This window comes from Zonotrichia leucophrys, chromosome 13, assembly GCF_028769735.1.
Source record: "Zonotrichia leucophrys gambelii isolate GWCS_2022_RI chromosome 13, RI_Zleu_2.0, whole genome shotgun sequence".
NCBI lineage: Eukaryota > Metazoa > Chordata > Aves > Passeriformes > Passerellidae > Zonotrichia > Zonotrichia leucophrys.
Window position 1 is genome coordinate 3,274,746 of NC_088183.1, and position 19,738 is coordinate 3,294,483.

At 65.3% G+C, this 19,738-nt stretch overlaps 5 protein-coding genes across 6 annotated transcripts; 3 read left to right on the plus strand and 2 right to left on the minus strand.

Annotated features, from left to right (window-relative positions):
• Window positions 1-121: 121 nt before the first annotated feature.
• FAM193B (family with sequence similarity 193 member B) lies at window positions 122-7,704 on the minus strand. Its single transcript, XM_064725175.1, has 10 exons — window positions 7,459-7,704; window positions 5,982-6,221; window positions 5,111-5,333; window positions 4,725-4,934; window positions 4,060-4,474; window positions 2,929-3,124; window positions 2,311-2,547; window positions 790-1,798; window positions 606-681; window positions 122-461 (listed from the first exon to the last, which is right to left on the minus strand). Exons 1-10 carry the CDS (start codon window positions 7,657-7,659, stop codon window positions 365-367), a joined length of 2,904 nt encoding a protein of 967 aa, XP_064581245.1. The 5' UTR covers window positions 7,660-7,704; the 3' UTR covers window positions 122-364.
• A 1,688-nt stretch (window positions 7,705-9,392) lies between these two features.
• On the plus strand, window positions 9,393-13,345 carry LOC135453682 (lateral signaling target protein 2 homolog). 2 transcript variants are annotated; one of them, XM_064724964.1, is made up of 12 exons: window positions 9,393-9,509; window positions 9,983-10,123; window positions 10,196-10,333; window positions 10,407-10,609; window positions 10,691-10,780; window positions 10,888-10,977; window positions 11,090-11,191; window positions 11,273-11,742; window positions 12,007-12,120; window positions 12,277-12,375; window positions 12,508-12,623; window positions 12,703-13,345. In XM_064724964.1, exons 1-12 carry the CDS (start codon window positions 9,468-9,470, stop codon window positions 12,832-12,834), a joined length of 1,737 nt encoding a protein of 578 aa, XP_064581034.1. In that variant the 5' UTR covers window positions 9,393-9,467; the 3' UTR covers window positions 12,835-13,345. The 2 variants fall into 2 exon arrangements, with proteins under 2 accessions (XP_064581034.1, XP_064581035.1); XM_064724965.1 differs by having other exon boundaries at window positions 12,511-12,623.
• A 400-nt stretch (window positions 13,346-13,745) lies between these two features.
• On the plus strand, window positions 13,746-15,189 carry MXD3 (MAX dimerization protein 3). The gene is made up of 5 exons (XM_064724734.1): window positions 13,746-13,925; window positions 14,003-14,032; window positions 14,133-14,247; window positions 14,346-14,511; window positions 14,599-15,189. The coding sequence occupies exons 1-5, from the start codon at window positions 13,771-13,773 to the stop codon at window positions 14,706-14,708; spliced, it is 576 nt and encodes a 191-aa protein (XP_064580804.1). The 5' UTR covers window positions 13,746-13,770; the 3' UTR covers window positions 14,709-15,189.
• Window positions 15,190-15,274: 85 nt separating this feature from the next.
• PRELID1 (PRELI domain containing 1) lies at window positions 15,275-17,054 on the minus strand. The gene is made up of 5 exons (XM_064724733.1): window positions 16,894-17,054; window positions 16,429-16,654; window positions 16,238-16,351; window positions 15,943-16,021; window positions 15,275-15,549 (listed from the first exon to the last, which is right to left on the minus strand). The coding sequence occupies exons 1-5, from the start codon at window positions 16,983-16,985 to the stop codon at window positions 15,413-15,415; spliced, it is 648 nt and encodes a 215-aa protein (XP_064580803.1). The 5' UTR covers window positions 16,986-17,054; the 3' UTR covers window positions 15,275-15,412.
• A 79-nt stretch (window positions 17,055-17,133) lies between these two features.
• On the plus strand, window positions 17,134-19,727 carry RAB24 (RAB24, member RAS oncogene family). Its single transcript, XM_064724740.1, has 8 exons — window positions 17,134-17,300; window positions 17,671-17,739; window positions 17,839-17,917; window positions 18,052-18,119; window positions 18,200-18,299; window positions 18,662-18,712; window positions 18,808-18,870; window positions 19,313-19,727. The coding sequence occupies exons 1-8, from the start codon at window positions 17,184-17,186 to the stop codon at window positions 19,375-19,377; spliced, it is 612 nt and encodes a 203-aa protein (XP_064580810.1). The 5' UTR covers window positions 17,134-17,183; the 3' UTR covers window positions 19,378-19,727.
• Window positions 19,728-19,738: the final 11 nt, after the last annotated feature.

Sequence of the window (19,738 nt, forward strand, 5' to 3'; positions counted from 1 at the left end):
GCCAAACTTGCGCAGAATGCGTTTTACATCTCCGCCCTCCCTCCCACCGATTTCCCCGGCGCGGCAGAAAGCAGCAGACAGACACCGGGGTTTAAATAAAATAAAAAATTAAAAAGTTCTTTATTGGGTCCAGCACGGTCCTTCCCCGCGGCACGGGCAGCCGCGTGCGCGCGGAGAGGGGGACGGGACGGCCGGGATCACCCCGCGGGGAGGGGCAGGAGGATGGAGGGAGCCCCGGGGGTCCCCGCGGGGCAGGAGAGCACCGGGGCCCCCCGCGAAGGAGGGGACCCCACCAAGGTGAGGCGGGGGGCACAGTGAGGAGAGGCGAGCGGCCGTGGGTGGGTGGGGGTGGCCCCTCCGCACCTCACTGGGCTGCGCTGGAAGTGGTTTTCTTCAGGGTGAAGTTGGTCCAGTTCACGGCCACCTTCTGCCGCGTCTGCTTGGCCGAGTCTAGGCAGAACCTGGCAGGGAGAGGACAGCCCCGGTCAGCCTCCAGCCCATCGGGACCCCCAGCTCCTCTGTGACCCCAGCCCCAGCCAGCTCCCAGCCCCTTCATGCCTAAAGCCCTGCTGGCAGAGCTCAGCCCCATGTAGTTCTCCCCTCACCTTTTGAAATACTCCACTTCTCTGTCAGTCTCGTCCATCTCTGCCCCATCCAGGTCCTTGGGCAGGAACACATCATCTGGGAAAGCAGAGCAGAGGGTCAGCACTGCAGGGCAGGGAGGGGCTGCCAGCTGGGTAAGGGGCCACAGAGAGAATGGTGGCACACAGCAGTGCTCCCAGCACTCACCGATCGAGGTATTGGATTTCTCCACTTTGTTTCGGCTCTTCCTGCTCTTGCCCTTGGGCTGGGGGGAGCCTCCCAGGGTGAGGTGGGTGGCCAGGGCAGGTGGCTGCTGCGGGGCCAGCTCCGGCAGCTCCGCTTTGCCCTCTCCCCTCCGGCCTTTCCACTCGCTGGCTCTCTCCTTGTCCCCCCTGGCAGCGCTGCCACAGGCCCAAGGCTGCCCCTTGCCGCCCTCCCCGGGCTCGGCGCAGCCGCTGGCCCGCGCTGGCTCCGGGGCGCTGGCCTTGGAAGGGTGCTTGGTTCCCAGCACCTGCCCCTTCCCAGCAGGGCTCTCCAGCCGGGCCTGGCCGCTGGGCATGGCCGTGCTGCCCTCTCCTTTCTTTGCCTGCCCGTTCTGCCGCTTGTTCTTCCTCTGCCGGCTCCCCGCGGGCGGCGGCTCCGGCGGCTCCGGCCCCTTGGGCTGCGGCCCCTCCTGGAGCTCCAGGCCCGGCCCGGGGCCGTCCACAGCCGAGTCGGCAGCCTTGGACTGCACCCAGATCATGCGGGACAGGCTGGGCACGGCGCTCAGGCGTTTCACCACGCCGTTCTCGGCCGCCGGGGCTGGCGGGGGCTCCCCGGGCCCCTCGGCCCATCGGGGGCCCGGCTCGCCCCGCAGCAGCGTGTGGCTCTTGGCAGGGCCCAGGCTGAGCGGGGCCAGAGCCAGGTCTATGTCCTGCAGGTCAGAAGACCCGTTGAGGTTGGAGAGCAGGTTCTTCTGCTCCAGGACAGCTGCCTTCTTGGGGAAGTCGTTGACATCCAGGTTGAGGTCGTAGACGCTGAAACTGGCCCGGATGGAGTCCTTGATGGTGTTCTTGATCTCCTGCAGCCGGCTGCTGAGGAAGCTGTTCACCCGCTCCAGCTCCAGCTCTGGCCACTCCAGCAGCTTCTCCTCGGCCGGCTCCCTGGCCTGGCTGGCTGCAGGGGCACGCTCGGCCCGCTTCTGGGCCTCTGCCTCCAGCTGGGCTTTCTCCTTCTCCTGCAACACAGGTGCCATGAGGATCATTTGGGCTGGGCCACAGAACCACGGGTGCAGGACACAGAGCTTTGCTCCAGCTTTGACTAACAGCAAACTCAAGGGTAGCTGCTCAGCACAGCTACATCACATCTTCCACAGCCCCTAAACTGTCACATTTCCCCCATGGACACTGCAACAGCTGGACACTGCACACCTGACGCTGCTCTGGGCACCAGGCACCAGAGAGAGCCATGATAGCACTGCCTCTCCCTACCAGAGATGCATGGTGTCAGAATGTGACATAGAGCAGACCATACAGGGCAGCCCAAAGCACCCAGGAGGGCTGGGCAACCTTCTACAGGAACAGAGGCAGGAAGAGCCCTAGATGGGAACAGGAACTGCTGCCACCTTGGGTGAGAGTGACACAGAATTCAAGAACCCAAATGGATGCAAGGGAAAGAAGGAAAAGCACTGCCAGCAGCACAGCCCTGCCCAGCCCTCCTCCTGCAGCCCCAGCCCCTGCCCAGCCTCACCTTCTTCTTCTGCTTGTGCCGTGCCCGCTTGGCTGCCTTGGCACTGTTCAAGGGCTTGGGCTCTGTGCTGTTGATGTAGTCCAGCAGCTCGTCCACATTGCGGTGGTCCACAGCGGGCTCTCCTGAGCTGCTGTTGTGCCCCAGTTTCTGTGGCAGCTCCTCTTTTCTCTTGGTGAGGCGAGAGCGCAACTTCTCTCGGATCTCGGCGTAGTTGCGGCTCGTGGGAGCGGCCGGGGGCTGTGCAAGGGGAATGCTGTCAGCCAGACATGAGGGGCAGGCAGCCCCAGCTCCCCCAACAGCCCCCTGTGACCTTCCAGCCACTCCCTTCCCCGCAGTCTCAGCAAGACAAGTCAGCACAGCCCTACTGAGCTCTTCCACCGTGAAGCCACAGGGCTTGGCCGGCTGCTCCGAGCCCTGGGGCCGGGCAGGCGGCTGCGAGTCGGGAGCAAGGGACCAGCAGGCTGATGAGCAGGGTAGAAAGGAAATGAGGGATGTACATGCCTGCAGGGAACAGCTGTGGCCAGACCTGCCCACCTCCCACTCTGGGCACAGGGACTGAGTGATGTCTCCCCAGCAAAGCAAGGACCAGGAGTGGCTGCAGACCAGCACCTCACTCACCGCGTTGTGGCCGAAGAACTCACAGTAGCAGCAGTCACAGAACTTCCCATCTTTCTGGTTGGTGGAGGAGGAGGTGCAGGAACTGCGCTCGGAGCTGCTGTCCTCATCCTCCCCGAGCCCCTCGTCTGCCTCGCAGGGCTGTGGTGGGTGGCAGCTGGTACCGTTTGGGAATTTGTGCCCTTTGCAAGAGGGGTCCCTGAGGAGAAGGGGAGAAGGGTGAGAGGTGAGCAGGTACCAGGATATCTCAGAAATTGCCCCATGCTATGCATGTAGGAACAGCCCTCCTGGGGAAGCTTGTGCCCAAGCAGAAGGATTTGCAGGACAAACCCCCTCCCCTGCATTCTCGTCTTCTGGGGAAGCTGCCCAAGGAGCCCAGAGGAGCAGCAATCTGTCTGTCCCAGCCCTCAGGGCCTCTGGCCAGCAGGAGGCTGGTGCAGCAGAGCCCCAGCAAGCCAGGCCCTGGGCTGGGAGCAGGGCAGAGCATGGTACTCACTGGGGGAATTGGGTAGCACAGGTGAGGAACACTGGGACTGTGCAGCTGCCAGACAAACCCCTGTGAGGCTGGCCCAGCTCACAAGGACACAGGCTAGCCAGCTCAGACACAGGGAGACCAGGGCACAGCCCACAGTGTCATTCCTCAAGATCCAGCTCAGGACCCGAGTGGCTCTCCACAGAGAGAGCTAATTAGCAGAGAGAAAGCAATGTGCTCTCTTCCAGGGCACAGGCAGCCCAAAGAGGGCCACAGGAACAGGTGAGCAGAACAAGGCTTCATCTTCTCGAGGACCTTTGCTCAGTGCCACAGCTGCCTGACAGGCCTCACTGACATAGATCCTGTTGGCCAACTGCAGGTTGGTCAGGGTTTTCCTTTGGGTCTTTTAGCTGGAGGAGAAGCACAGCCTCTTCTGCACCACAGAACCAAAGGACAACAGCAGGAGGAACACGTGCTGGGAAAGAGCTTCACCTTCGGTCTGCAGCAGTGGAACTGGCCCACAAAGACAGCAGCCTCCTGCACCACCATGCCAGGGCGGTCAGTCCCTCCACAGGGAGAAGTGCATCCATGGTCAGGGATGGGAGAAAAGGCATGTGGCCCCACAAGGAGAGGCTGGAAGCAGGCAGGATTTCCCTACTCACCTGTTGGTGCTGGGCAGCTGGTGGGAGGCAGGAGGAGGGATGAGTGCAGTGCTGCAGTGCCCGTTGCAGGGATGAGCACAGCCCGACAGCGGCGGCGGCATCTTCAGCAGGGGCACGTTGGCGGGGGGCAGGTGAGGGCTCTTGCACGGCCCTGGGCTGTGGGAGGCCGCGCTGGCCGGAGGGGACTCGGACACCGGCTTGGGGGCGGCCGCCTGCGCGCTGGGCGCGGGGAAGAGCCCGGCCTGCGACGAGGGGCCCAGCGGGATGTGCGGCGCGGAGCTGAAGGGCCCCGCGTGGGGAGGCGTCTGCTTGGAGGGGATCAGCGCCGGGGGCTGCGAGGGGAGGCCCGTGGGACTGTTGGGAGGAGCAGTGAGGTCGGAGTGCTGATGATGCTCTGAGGAGTGGAAGGCCTCACCTGCAGAGAGACAATCAGACACTGGCTGTGCTGCACGGACCAAGACCATGCTCAGAGCCACCCACCACGTTTGCACAAGCTGTTTCTCCTCACAGCTTGGGATAGAAGCCATCTCTGCTCACACAGGGCCTTGGGGTCAGTGTGCCCCCCCCACAGTGTGTCCTCCTGCCCCACGGAGAACAGGGCAAGAGGAAAGGCTCTGGAGCAGCAGGGAGGGAGGGGGTGGCCGAGGCCATCCCTGGGCACGCACCTGGTGGGGTGGCCCTCCGGCACAAGCTTTTGAACTGCTTCGGCAGCGTCTTGCAGAAGTCGAGTGAGGTAGGCAGAGGCGAGCCCGGCGCGGCGGTGCTGGAGGTGGCAGAGGCCGTGTGGCTGTAGGGACAGGCCTTCAGCCCCGGCGCCATGGCCGACACCTGGCTGGCGCACTCCGTAGACAGAGCAAGGCTGGGGTGCTTGTCACCTGGAAGGAGACCAGGGCTGGGGCTGAATCCCAGCACCATCTGCCTTTTTCACCCAATGTGCTGCTGGTACTGAGATTCAGAGGCTCAGCCTGCCCACCCTTGCCCACAAGGAAACCACCTAAGCCAAGAACTGGGCAGAAAGCTCTGCTCAACCCCACAGCCAGCTTCAGCTCACCTAGTGCAGCTGGGGGAGTCCCAAGGGGGCTGCCCTGCACGGTCCCGTTGGTGTGCTGCGAGTTCCAGAGGCCCGAGAGCTTGTGAGCTGACAAAAACGAGCTGGGGTCCCAGTCCCCTGAGTTCCCGTGGCACGAGGAGGAAGAAGACGAGGAGGAGGAGGAAGAGGAGTGTGAGCCACCCCCACAAGACTGCGACTTGCAGGATGTGTGGGATAACGAGACCTATCAAAGAAAACACAGAATGAAGTGGCTGAGGGGCCACCTTGGCCCCCAGGTGTCAGCTCTGACTCCCTCCATTGCAGCAGGGGCTCAGCTCGTGAACCACTTTTATCACTGTCTTGGGAGTGACAAACACCCCCTCCATCCAACACCAACACAGCCTGGCTCGCAGAGGCTGCGCCATGCCAAGGGCCACACACCTGTGCTGTGTCCCTGTGCTGGTCCCACTCACACCAGGGCAGGGTTAAATAAAGCCAGGCAGGAACCAGCTCCTCTACCCAAACCCCACGCACAGGCAGGCACTTGCCCTGGCAGCCACTGCCTCTCTCTGCGTCATGAAGAGAGCAGCCCTGGGGCTGGGGGACGCGGCACAACGTGCAGCAGAGGAAAGCAGTGGCACTGTCAGCCTTGCCAGCCTGGCGGCTCCAAGCTGCTGGATGAGCCTCCACAGCACAACACACTGCCCCAACAGGGCCTGTCCCTGCTGAGCCAGAGGCAGCCCTGGCAGGGAAGTGAAGGCTGGAATGTCCGGGACACTCAGCTCAGAGTGAGGATGGGACCCACACACGCAGTCAGTGCCACAGGGTGGTCAGTGCCCTGTCCCTGCAGCCACAGCCCTGCCCTCCAAACCCCAGCCCCGTGAGCGCGTACCGCCAGGGCCTGCTCCTGCACCGCCCGCCGCTCTTCCTCCTCCACGCTCTTGCGGCAGCTCTGGCAGATCCACAGGGGCATTTCTCCCAGGAGGTTCTGCACGAGCGTTGGCACGAAGTCGGGTGGCAGCCTCTCGCCCGGGGAAACCAGCCCATTGTGGGACGGCCCTCCCCAGTCCTTGCGCTCCCGGTGACAGAGCAGGCAGCAGGTCTGCACGGACTGGTTGGCGGTGGGCAGCACCTGGGGAAGGACACACAGACCGTGAGTCACCCAGGTGTGATCTGGCGCACATGTGGGGCAGTGAAGGAGGCCTCAGGACGCTGACACCAAACCAAGGAAATTCTTACAGGCTACATGTGGTATTGCACCTTCTCCCAGTGGAGCAGAGCAGCCTCAGGCTGACCAGCTGCTGCCAACCTGCCATGTGCCAGCTTGGGAGTGTTTGGACTTCTGGGAAGATCACAGCATGCCAAAGAGCCAGCCTTGCCACCAGCAAGGCTGGGAAGCCATCAGCAACTCCCATCATCACCTCTGGTACAGTGAGACTGAGGGTACTTGCATGGCAAAGCAAGACCCACAGAAATCCCACACAGGGATACGAAGGGTGGGTCTGACAGCCTCAGCTCTCCCTCCTCGCCCATCAAAGATGCCCCCACTGTGTCACCCAAGAGCCCCAAGCCCTCTCTCCCGCCTCTTTGTTCTGCACAGCCAGCGGTGCTGATGCGCCAGGGTGGGGTGCAGCCCCCCGTGCCGCTTCACGCTCTCCCTGCACAGGCACAGCCAGGCTGGGGCATCCGTGCAGGAGCCGGGCTGCATCCCTCGGGCTCGCCGGAGCCCTGACAGCCGTGACGAGCCCGGCGTGGCGCGGGCGAGGGGGCCCCCATTGTCTGCCGGCGCAGCGGGGCCCTGCCACAATGAGCCGTGCATTGAACTGCTGCTGCCAAACAGATGGCGTCTGCAGGCTCAAGGTGAAGCAAAGGTCAGAGGCCAAGGAGAGCAGAGTGGGGGCACAGCCCCCCTGCCCACCCACGGCGAGGGGGGAGCAACGGGGCCACCCCGTGTCCCAGCTGACACCGCCACCATGGCGGGTGACACCACGGCTGGTGACACCGCGGCTGTCCCCAATGCACCAGCACATCCACACCCGGCGCCCAGCCCCGCCTCGCTGCCCACAGCCCGGAGCAGGTGGCGGCAGCCAGGTGTGTCCAGCAGGGAGAAGCGCGCTGAATGAGGATGCTGGAGCCACCTGCCATCGCCCAGCGGCGGGGCCGTGCGGGGCCGTGCCGGGCCGGGCCCGCCCGCGGGGCGCTCTGGGAGCGCTCCCAGCCCCATCCGCAGGGATGCTCCGAGCCGGGGGTCGGGGCGGGGATGGGCAGGGCCCGGGGGGGATGGGGTGCGAGGGGCAGGGCGCCGTCCCCGCCCAGGCTGAACCCCCCTCGGAGCCAGCCCCGTGCCCGCCGCAGCGCTACCCCGGTACCTGCGCGCTGCCTCTGCCCGACTCCCCGCCGCTGCCCGCCGCCGCCGCCACCTCAGGCGGGGCGGGCGGTTCCGGTGGTGGTGGCGGCGGGGGAGGCCCGACGTCGGGACCCGCCATCCTGTCACGGCGAGGCCCGGAGCCACCTGCCGCCGCTGCCGTCGCCGTTGCCGCCGTTGCCGCCTTGTTCCGCCGGCGAGTCATGGCGAGCCCGCCGCAGCCAGGACAACAGCCAATATGGCGGCGCGGCCCGTCCGGCCCCTGCCCGCGGGAAGGAGGGAGGGAGGGAGGGGGGAAACGCTCGGGGACGTGAAGCCGCCGCCGCCATCTTGGGTGAGGGCAGCGCTGCGCCCCCTGGCGGGCAGGGGGAGCGGCGGCAGCGCCGCGGGTTCGAATCCGCCCCGCGCCCCGAGGCTCCCGCGGGTCATAAAGGGAAATCGGGGGTGCATCGCGATCGAGTCCCCAGCTGCATCATCAGAGTGCAGCTCCTTCGGTTCGAACTGAAAGAGAGCAGGATTAGGTTAGATATTAGGAAAAAATTCTTCCCTGCGAGGGTGGGGAGATACCCAGGCTGCCCAGAGAAGCTGTGGCTGCCCCAGGTCTGGAGGTGTTCAAGGCTGGGCTGGACGGGGTTTGGAGCGACCTGGGATAGTGAAAAGTGTCCCTGCCATTGCAGTGGGATGGAACGAGATGATCTTTAAAGGTCATTTCCAAACTTCTCTATGATTCTGCACAGGACATAAGAATTTCACCCTGTGCCTGAGAGCATTGTCCAAATGCTCCAGGATCTCTGTGAGCCTTGGGGCCATGATCGCTTCCCTGGGGAGCTTGTTCAGTGCCTGCCCACGCTCTGGGCAAAGAACCTTTTCCTAATATCCAAACTAAACTTCCCCTGACACAGCTCTAGCCATTCCCTCGGGTCCTGTTACTACCACAGAGAGCAGAGATTGGAGCTGCCCTCGGCTGCCCCTCCTGAGGCAGCTGCAGCCCATAATGAGGTCTCTCCTCAGTCTCCTCTTCTCCAGACTGAACAGACCAAGGGACTTCAGCAACTTTTCATGTGACTTCCCCTCTAGACTCTTTGCAGCCTCCTTTGGACACTCTCTAATCGCTTTATTCTTCTTTTATTGTGGTTCCCAGATCTGTGGGGGCCTGTAGGACAAGCAGGGCTCCAATCTCACTGTGTGCTCAGGGATCCCCCATCCAGGGGAACCAGGACATGGCTGAAAACAGAGCCGGGGTCTGAGGGGTACACAGGGAGCCCCAAGAGCGGGGCCAGTCCCACACCTGCACCCATCCAGCACAGCCGGGGCTCTGCCATGACTCAGGGACCTTCTGAAGCCGAGGAGGTGCCGCTGCCGTGTTTGTTCAACCATCCTCCACGGATTCTTTACCCATGATTCCACCCCATTAGGCTTCCAGCCACCTGAATTATCGGCACCCACATCCTGTGGCCAGCAGTGCCAGGTGTGGAGCAAACACGTCCTTTGGCACAGCTGGGGTGGTTTGCTGTGGCCAACGCCCCGAATATCCCCCGGCACCTCTTCTTGGCCACTTGATTGCTCTTTGTCCCACCGAGGGGCCACTTTATCCCCTTCCCACTGCATTACCCCGCTCCGCACCCCGTGGTGCCTGCGGGTGCTTCTCCCGGCGTTCCCCATCACCCCGGGAATGCTGTGGGAAGCGCCGGGGTGTCCCTGCCCCCGGATTGTTGGGCTGCATGGAGAGAGGAACCGGGGGAGGAGAGCCAGGGCTGCAGTCGGGAATTTGAGACGGGAACCAAGACCGGGAAGGAAAGCCGGCGGTGAAACCCATCCCGCCCCACGGCAGACGCGCCCTCACCCTTCCCATCACAGAGAACCGGTCCGTCGAGGAGCGGACGGGCCGTCCCGGTGCCGGGACTGGGCGGACCCGCTCCGATCCGCCCCGCGGGCGGTGCCCGGTGCCGACCCGCCCCGTCGGCGAGCGGCGGGCGCGGGGAGCCGGGCGGCGGCAGAGCTGCGGGACGCGCCATGCTGCCCGCTGCCCTCCGCCGATGGCTCCGCCGACCCAAGGTGAGACCGGGGGGGTCGGACCGGGCCGCCCTCTCTGCGCCCGGGACCGGCGGAGCCCCCGGACGAGCCCGTCGGGGCGATCCGGGAGCTGCGGCCATCCCGGGGGCAGCGGGGGCGGCCGGGGTCCCTCGTGGTGGAGCGGGAGGAGGAAGCGGGGGGACTCCGGGGGGCCTTTCCCGGTGTTTACAGGCACGCACGGATCGGTGCCAGAGCTGCCGGGATGCGGCTGAGCTTGTTCATCCTGCTCTGCCCCCGGGGAAACTGAGGCACGGGTGGGTGGGGAGGGCGGCGCTCTCCGGGAGGAGCCAGAGCTGCCGTGGGAGGTCCCACGTACCTGCCCCGATAGGTGTTTGTGGATCCGTGGGGTCCGATCCCCCTGCGACCGCGGGAACGGGAGTTTGGGATCCCGCTGGAGCAACACACGGAGATGCAGGGTGTCCCCGCCATCAATCACCGCTCTGCCCTTCCCGCAGCGCTCCGACCCACGCCTGCTCTCCCAGTTCTTCTTTGCCGACGAGAGGGTGACACGGGTGGTGGCCGAGATCAACGGGCTGGACGCCGAGCTGGACCCGCAGCAGTACCTGGTGCTCCTCAACCAGCTCCACCTCAGCCAGGTACGGGGCCGGCCCGGAGGCCGCTGTCACTCGGTCCCCCCGAGGCCGCGGTGACACCCCTGCCGTCCCCAGGCTCACCTGCTGGCCGTCCTGGAGCGCATCATGGACGAGTGCATCCCCACGCAGCGCCACAGCCGGGACTACCTGGTCAAGTTCCCCGAGGAGCTCTTGGTGGACAACCTGGGGAACCACATGCTGTTTGCTGCCGAGGTGAGCCCGGGGCCATGGACACGCCACGGGAGCTGACCCTGGGGGCCGGCATTGACAGTCCCTGTCCCGGCAGTGTCTCCTGGCTGGGACCTTCCTGGAGATGGAGGAGTCAGACGGGGCCCAGCTGCGGCCCCAGGCCAGGAATCTGCTCTGCAGCCTGGAGCTGGTCCGGACCGTGCTGCGGGAGCAGAGCCTGAGCCAGCCCAGCTCCTACCCAGAGCCTGTCCGGGCTGTGCTCATCCAATTCGACCGGCTCTTTGCAGAGTTTGAGCTGAGGTAAGGGGCAGGGTGAGGCTGCTGGGGTCCTGTGGGCTGTGCCAGGGCTGTAGGGGCCTCACAGTCTCCCCATCTCTCCAGCTACGTGTCCTCGCTGGTGGCAGTGAAGTCTCCTGATGAGATCTACAGGCAGCAGGAGATCATTGTGCTCTTCTGTGAGACCGTGGAGAGGTGAGTGAGGGCACTGTGTGTCAGGTGGGGTCTGCAGGGACTCCAGCCCCAAGGATGGGCAGCCTCCCTAGACTCAGATCCCTGTAAGGGTGTCTGTGTGTCCCCAGAGCCCTGCACCTGGGCTACCTGACCCAGGAGATGATCGATGGCTATGAGCCACTGCTGATGTTCACCATCCCTCGCCTGGCCATTATCAGGTGGGTGCAGCAGCCCCTGGTATGTTCCCTGCACTGTACCAGCCCCTTCTCCTCATGGGGACTTGGGCTCCCAGGCAACCCCTGATATGAGATGGGCTCTGTCCCCTCACAGTGGTCTCCTCATCTACCCCGAGGGACCCCTCAGCCTGGAGCGGAGCCCTGAGGAGATGTCCCGGGTCTTCAGCCCCTTCTACAACCTCCTGAAGAAGATCAGGTGTGCAGTGAGGGGCGCTGGGTGGGGCTGTGGGGCAGCAGTGGGTCCTGACATGGGGCTGATGCCAACCCCTCACTGCAGGGACCTGTTGCGGGTGCTGTCAGCAGAGGAGCTCTGCGTGCTGGAGAGGAGCCTGTGCACAGCCGAGCAGGAGGAGCCCTGCAGTCCAGAGGCGCCCCCAGCCTGGGGGGCAGCTGTGCCCAGTGTGGACCCTCCTGCTCCCTTCAGTCTTCTGGAGGTCCCTAATGCCACCCAACCACTCCCCACCCGCACGACACGAGTGGGACCCCCCAGTGCAGTGGGTGATCTGGGCACTGACTGGCATCAAGGGTGTGCAGAGGGCCAAGATGGCAAATCCCTGTCCACTGGGACGGGGGTATCTCACACCATCCCTGGTGTAATGGTCAGCTCCCCCCTGCGCAGCCCCCAGCCCCTGGGGAGCAGCCCAGGGGTGGGGGTCAGTGCCGCCCCCGGTGCCCGCTGCTCGGAGCTGCGCTCCCGCTACAGCAGCACCAAGGACATGCTGCACACCCTCTTCGTCTGCATCTCGGGTGAGTGAGTGACCCCCAGGCCAGCCCCCAGCACCCCGATCCCCCAGCACCCTGAGCCCCCAGCACCCTGATCCCCCACAGCACTCTGATCCCCCCAGCACCCTCATACCTCCAGCACCCTGATCCCCCCCAGCACCCTGATCCCCCCAGCACCCTCATACCTCGAGCACCCTGATCCCCCAGCACCCTGATCCCCCACAGCACTCTGATCCCCCCAGCACCCTCATACCTCCAGCACCCTGATCCCCCACCCTCCTGCTGCAGGGGTGGCCGATCAGCTCCAGACCAACTTTGCCAGTGACATGCGAAGCATCTTGAAAACGGTCTTCAAGATCGTGTGCTCGCAGGCGGAGCCCTCAGAGGAGCAGAGTTACAACAGTGAGTAATCCCCAGGGACATGTGGCACTGCTCCTCTCTGCCCTGCCCATCGCCCATCCCTGGTGAGACAAGGCCACAGCCCTAGGCTTGGGAAAAACGTGGCCATCATGCCCGCCCAGCTCCTGCTTGGCTGGACCACAACCTTTGTCCCCACAGAGGAGAAAGATGGTGACTCGCGTGTGACAGATGCTCCTCGTGTGGCTGACTGCCCGCTGTGCTCCAGCCCTGCAGAGGCTGCCAGGCTCCGGAGGGCAGGTGAGGAGCTGCCCAGGTGCTGTGCCTCTGGGGCAGGGGCTGAGGCTGGGCTGATCCTGCCCCATCCTGCCTTAGGGGTCTGGCTGTGAGGGGAGCCAGGCTGAGGGGGTTTTATTGATGTGCTTTGCCCAGCAGGTGCCCATCCCCTGCCCGAGTGGGTGCCCGACAGCACATGCAGCCAGTGCTCTGCCTGCCGCTCGCCCTTCACGCTGCTGCGCCGCCGGCACCACTGCCGCAGCTGTGGGAGGGTAGGACGGGGCTGGGATGGGGCATGGGGGGTTCCTGAGGGATCCAGCTCTGCTCAGCCCCTCTCTGGCCTCTCTGCAGATCTTCTGTGCCCGCTGCTCACCGAACACCGCCGTGCTGCCCTACTACAGCCAGAGCAAACCCGTCCGTGTCTGCACCCACTGCTACAGCACGCACCTCCCGCCCGTGTCCCGCTGTGCCCGGAGCCAGTGAGAGCCCCTCTGCCCGATCTGCAGCGCAGGAGCCGCACAGCTGGTGCCCAGGGCCGCTCCGGGGCTGCCGGGCAGCGCCTCGGCCCCGTGGCTGTGCTCAGAGCTCGGTGGGCATGGGGCAGGACCCCCCCACCTGGCGTTGGGCTCCCCCCGGTGCACAGGGGCAGGACCCCACGCACGGCGGCAGCCCGTGCGGAGTGATGGTGGGCGCAGGACCGCCTCTCCTGGAGCACCTGGCCTGCCCTGCTTTGGGTGAGCTGCTGTGCACCTGCCCCCCGGCTGGAAATGTGCTTCGTGGTGGTTTTTTTTCAGGTGAACTTTGGCTGCTGTTGGGCCCGGGGCAGAGTCTCCCCCCGGGGCCTGGCCTGAGAAGGTGCAAACAGCCCTCACATGACAGCGGGTGCCCCGGGGCCGCCCGTGCCGTGCCGTGCCGTGCCGTGCCCGGGAGCTGGGGCCCGGCGCTCCCCTTCCCTACCTATCGCCTCCACCCCATGGATTTTAATAAAGAGATAATAAACCCGTCTGTCTGGGCCGTGTGGCGCTGGGCCGCGGCGATCCCGGGCGCGCTGGTGGGCGCGGCCGGTGTGGGAACATGCGTGGGCTCGGTGGGGCGGGGGACGAGGGGCTGGGGCAGCGGGGCGGGCGCGCTCCCGCTCGGGCGGACATGGGCGCGCTCCCGCACGGGCGCGCGTGGGCGGGCGCACCTCTCTGGGGGCGTGGCCTTTGTGGGCGTAGCCATAGAGGTGACAATTGCTTAAACCCAACATGGGCGTGGCCCGGGCATGGGGGCGTGGCCAGCGCCGTCCCCTCCCGCCGATTCAAATTTGAAGCACGCGCTTTCCCGCCTGAATTTGTTTGCCCGCCGAGGTGACGTCAGCGGCGCGGGGCGCCCCGCAGCCAATGAGCGCGCGGCGCGCGGCCCCCCCAGCGTCCCGCCATGGAGCCCGCGGGCAGCCGCATCCAGGTGCTGCTGCAGGCGGCCGAGTTCCTGGAGCACCGCGAGCACCGGCACCCGCTCGGCCTGGCCGGGGCCGAACACGGCTACGCCGCTCTCTGCCCCGCGCCGCCGCGCCGGGCCGTGGGCAGCGTCAGGTGAGCGGTGGATGGGTAGGTGGGTGGGTGGCAGCGGGCGGTGGCGGCGGTGCTGATCAGCCGGGTCTCTCCCGCAGGTCGGTGCACAACGCGCTGGAGAAGCACAGGTACGGGGGCGTGGGGGGAGAGCGGCGGGGCAGGGGGTGGTAGGGCCCCTTCCTCTCCCCTGGCTGACCCCCGTGTCGTTCCCGCCGTGCCCGTTGGCAGGAGAGCCCAGCTCCGGTGCTGCCTGGAGCGGCTGAAGCAGCAGGTGCCGCTGGGCGTGGGGCCGGCCCGTTCCACCACGCTGAGCCTCCTGCACCGCGCCCGGCTCCACATCCAGGTGAGCGGGGTGGTGGCACCGGCAGCGCTCGGGAGGTCCTGGGTGGCAACAAGGCCGCCCAGCTCGGTCCCCGCTCACGGCTCACCGGGCCCCCACAGAGGCTGGAGGAGCAGGAGCTGAGGGCACGAAGGGCCAAGGACCGGCTGCGGGACCGGCAGCGGAGCCTGCAGCGGCGGCTGGAGTCGCTGCTCGTGCCCGCTGATGGGGAACGGGCACGGGCTGACAGCCTGGACTCCTCCCGGCTCTCAGAGCCCTCCGAGGAAGGTAAGGGAAAGAAAGGGGAGAGAAAGAACGAGGGTGGGCAGGGAGGGAGAGCAGCCAAGGGCCTGACCCGGCCTTCCCCATGCGCAGAGGATGCCGAGGTAGAGGTGGATGGTGTGGTGTTCAGCGGGGACCTGCTGCCCGGCTTTGGCACCGGGAGGGAGCACAGCTACTCCAGCCCGCACAGCCCCGCCTCCTGACGGCGCCCGCTGCCTTCCCTGCGCTGCCTGCCCGCCTCTTTCCTGCTGGAAACCCGGCCCCGGCCAGCCTCGGCACAGCTGCCGGGCTAAGGGGCCACAGATGGGGGCAAGAGTCCGGCCCTACCCCCGCACGGCTGGGTAGCACTGGCTGTGGCACTGGGTGCGTGGGGCTGGCACTGCGCTGTGGCACCTGCTGTGCACCACAAGGCACTGGAAGAGGTGCTGGAAGAAGGCCCAGCTGTCACTGAGGACACTCTCCTGCCTCCCCCTGTGCACCCACGGGCAGTCTGGGGGCTGCCTGGTGTGGGTATAGGGCGGTGCTGCCCATTGCAGACACGACTACAGAAAAGCTCTCCTGCCCCTGGAGCGCCAGGAAGGGGAAATGAGTGCATTAAGGAACCTCTCTTCCTGCTCCTGCAGCCACCCCGCTCTCTTGTACAGACCCGACACTTTTATAGTAAAAGCACTTGGTAAAACCCTGGCCTGTGTCTTCCCTGCAGAAAGCTGCACCCCCAGAGTGCAGAGCAGCCCTGGGCTCTGCTCTAGCCAGGCCAGCCTCAGCCAAATCAGAGATGGGAGGAGATTCTTTAATGATAATTACATCTCAGAAAGGGTCAAGCAGCAGCTGATTGTCAGACTTATACAGTTTCTTTAAAAATATAAAATCTAAGGAGTCTCCTATCTGTCCTGGTGCAGCTGGCCCCTCACACGTACTGCTTCTTCTTGGTGGCTGCCTTGCTCGCCAGGTCCTTGGCTTTCTCCGTAGCAGCCAGAGCTGTTTCCTTGGCTTTCTCGGTCGCTTCCTTGGCTGTCTCCACCAGTGTTTTGGATGGAGCTTCTCCTACAACATGGAAGCCATTAACCCCCCAGGAGTGCCGGCCAGACCGGCCCTGCCACCCTGGCACTTCCCCACACGGGGAGGAAGATGAGCCCGGCGCTCCTGCCCCCAGCAGGTCAGGGCACGTCCGAAGGGGAACCACAGGGGCGTGACTGTCACCATGTTCCACCCCCTCCTGCCTGCACAACACCCGTGCCCGGCCCTGCAATCACTGCTGGCCTGATCCACTCAGGGCAGAGCAGGCTGTGCCAAGACACAGGGCAAAGGCAAGGGGTGAGGATTTCACAGTCAGATTAGTTCAAGCAGCAACCTGCCCATGGACTGGAGTGTTCCCAGTGTGACCTCTAACTCCAAGAGACCCATCCCGCTCAGCCCCAGCCTGCCCTTGGTGCCCACCTTGCATTTTTGCTAGCACATATTCAAATCCCTTAGTGCTCTTGGTCACGTTGCTTTTGAACCTGGCCAGACCAAACTCCTGCAAGAGAAAAGTCAGTGAAGGTGTGAGCCCTGTCACACACACAGTCCCTGGGGCTTTATCCTAGCTTGGAAAAATCACAGTGACTTTCACAGTGATGGTTCTGGGTGCCTCAAGAGCTCATGAGGATAGGGGGGAACAACGGGAAAGGGTGTAAAACCAGCACAAGGGAAGGGTAGAGCAGGGGCGAGCAGCAACTTTACTGCTTGAGCTCACCTGGATGGCCCGCGAGACGCCGAAAAGGCTGGAGGATACCCAGGCTTCCCGCTTGACCTCGGTCCAGTTGCTGTTCTCGGGGTTCACCCGGTACTCGCAGCGCTCCTCCACCACCTGCGGGAGGCACAGCCCGGCCGTGGGCACTGCTGGGTCCCCTCCACCCCACACACACCGCCCAGCCCAGCGCCTACCATGAGACGAGCGTGGTTGATGTTCCAGGTGAATGTGGTCATGGTTCGGTTCTTGGGGTCCACGATAGAGTCCTCCAGGATGTAGACGGAGTGGGCGACATTGGCTGGGAAGAAGCGCTCTGCCCAGCGCGGCATCCGGTTGGTCTTGGTCAGGAGCCGCCGAGAGAGCAGCTTGTGGTCCGGCGTCACCTCCCGGTGCACGATGTCTTCGGTCAGGACATGTTTGCTAAAATGGGGAAGGAAACATCACGCCCTGCTCCTCGCCAGCTCCACCCGGGGCTGGCAATCGCCAGGAACCGAACGATTAATGCAGGGAGGGCACCGGGGGTGCGGGACACCCATCCCCGCCGGCCGGAGCCCGCGGGACCCCCGGGAACGGGCTGGGCTGGGGACCGGGCGTGGCACCGATCCCGGGTGGGACCGAGCGGCGGAAGGAGGCGGGGGTCGGGGAGGGCCCCGGCGCACCTGTAGGGGTTGGGGTAGCGCTGCCAGAAGGCGGCGAACACCTGGTCCCAGGGCCCCTTGAGGACGCCCAGGCTGGCGCAGTATTTCCCCATCGGGGCCGCCGCTCAGGCCCGCGCCTGCTGGGCGGCCGCCATGCGGCCCGCGCGCCCCGCCCCGCCCCGCCCCGCCGCGCGCTTCCGCCCCGCACTGCGCACTTCCGGCACGCCCCGCCTTGTTCCGGCCCCGCCCCGCCCGGTTCCGGCCCCGCCCCGGCCGGTGCGGCCCCGCCCCGCGGCGGCGGCGGCGCGAGGATGAGCGGGAGGCGGGTGGACGCCAAGGTGGTGCTGCTGGGGCAGGAGGGGGTGGGCAAGAGCAGCCTCGTGGAGCGCTGCGCCCACGGCCGCTTCCGCGCCGGGCCCTACCAGAACGTGAGTGACACCCGGCACCGCGCGGCCCCGGCGGGGCGCCCCCGCGTCTCCCTCGCCTCCCCGGGATGAGCCCCTCCCGTGGCACCCCCGCGTCCTGCCCGTGGTTCCCCCGTTTCCGCGCCGTGTCCCCGGGATGCTGCCACCCACGTCTGTGGGACGGCGTCCCCTCGCGTTGTCCCCGCCGTGTCCGGGCTGGGACCCGCCACATCCCTCCCGCCCCCGCGGGTCGGTCCCCGCGTGTCTCAGCCTCTTTCCGCACGCCCCGGGGTGAATTCCCCCGTGTCCCTGCCCCGGTTTCCACCGTGTTCCCAGGGTAGGTGCCCCCGCCTGCCCGGGCCGGTTCCCACCGCTTCTCTTGCTTTGCTTGCAGACGATCGGAGCCGCTTTTGTGGCCAAGGTGATGACCGTGGGGGACCAGACCGTGACCCTGGGCATCTGGGTAAGTGCAGGGCTGTGCCAGCGCCCCGCTGACATCCCTGACCACCCCTGGTGAGGGACCCGGGACCCTCCGACCCTGTCACTTGCCTGTCGCCCCCAGGACACGGCGGGCTCGGAGCGCTATGAGGCCATGAGCCGCATCTACTACCGGGGAGCCCGGGCTGCCGTGGTCTGCTACGGTAAGGGCACGGGGAATGGAAGGGGAAGGAGCTGGAGGCTGCAAAGGGCCCGGGCCGGGGTGGTGGTGGTGGTGGTGCCACCGGTGGGTCGGGCACTGAGGGGCAGTGTCACCAGACCCGATTGCTCCCCCCAGATCTCACCGACAGTGGCAGTTTCCAGCGAGCCAAGTTCTGGGTGAACGAGCTGCAGAACTGTGAGGAGGTACGGGGGTCTGGGGGCTGTGAGGACGAAGGGGGCTCTGGTGGTGGGGACCATCCCTCCCATCCCTGTTCCTGCCGCAGGGCTGCCGGATCTACCTGTGTGGCACCAAGAGCGACCTGCTGGAGGAGGACAGGAGGAAGAGGGGGGTTGACTTCCACGACGTGCAGGACTACGCTGATGGTACAGGTGGTGTTCGCCCTTCCCGGGCCCAGGAGCTTTGAGTGGGTGGGGAGTGAGGGAGGATTGAGCTGCTGTTCCCACATGAGGAGCTCTGCCCTTGCCGTGGGCCCGCAGCAGGTCCAATGGCACCGGGGCTCCCTGTATGGTGAGGCACGGGCTCTGCCAGGGACCTCCCTGGGCACGGCGTGTCCTGACAGGGGCAGGCTCGTGGCCAGCTGGGCCAAGGGGCCGGGAGCCCTGCCCTGTGTCCCTGCCAGCCTGCTGTCAGCAGCTGTGCCCAAGGGGTGACTCTGGGGCAGACATGCCCATGGAGCTGTATCTGCTGAACCTGCAGCAAGTGCCAACCTGGGTCCTCATTTCAGAGATCAAAGCAGACCTCTTTGAGACCTCCAGTAAAACGGGCCAGAGTGTGGGTGAGTAGGTCTTTGCTGGGGCTGTGTCCTGGCTGAGCTGGGGACTCTGTCTGCCAGGGGGGCACCCACACCTGCCATACCTCCTCTGCCCCCAGATGAGCTGTTCCAAAAGGTGGCTGAGGACTACGTCAACTTCTCCGCCTTTCAGGTGATGACAGGTGAGTAGGAGGGACCTGGCCCATCCCTGGCACCCTTCCCTGTGCCTCTGGGTGCAGAGCATGAGCTCTGGGGGTCTGGCAGTGCTTCCCTTGGGGCTGCTGTGGCTCCATGCCAGGGATTGTCTCACAGAGTTTGAGTTCCATCACAGCATCCTCCTGCCTGCTCAGGCCAGGCTCAGCACATCCACCCAGCTGGCTCATGGTGACCTTTGGCAGCTGGGAGCCTTGCTGGGCTGCAGGACCAGCCCTGCCCAGGCATGCTCAGCCTGGCTGTGCCTCCTGCCCTGGGCTGGGCCGTGCTGTGTGAGCCGTGCCATGACCCTGAACCTCAGCACTTCTCCACGGGGCACCAAACCCTCCCCAGGGCACCTGCCCACAGCTGGGACCAGCAGCTTTGGTGGCGTGGATGTGCCAGCAGCCTGTCGCTCCCGCTCTCTTCCAGAGGACAAGGGTGTCAACCTGAGCCAGAGGAACAGTCCCTACTTCTACAGCTGCTGCCACCACTGAGCCCCCGTGCCAAAAGGGAATTGCTGCTGCCGGACGGGCAGCTGGCGCTCACCGGACTGCTCCGGGTTTTTACCTGCTGTGTTTTAGCTGTTGGGCCTGGCTCCAGCCCAGCCTCCGGACTGCTCTCCTGGCACACAGAGCGGCACAGCGCTGCCGTGCCCGGCCAGGAACCATGGACTGTCACTCTGGGCACCCCCTCCCTGCCACCTGTGGTGTTTGTGGGAGCTGTGGTGGCCCAGCAGTGGCCAGTAACTTATTCTCTCAGAGATGCTCGATTCTTTGCAGATTTATTTAAGCGTCTTCTCTCGAGGTGTACAATGTAAATAAAACGCGTTGTGGTCTGAGCCGTACCCCCCTGCGC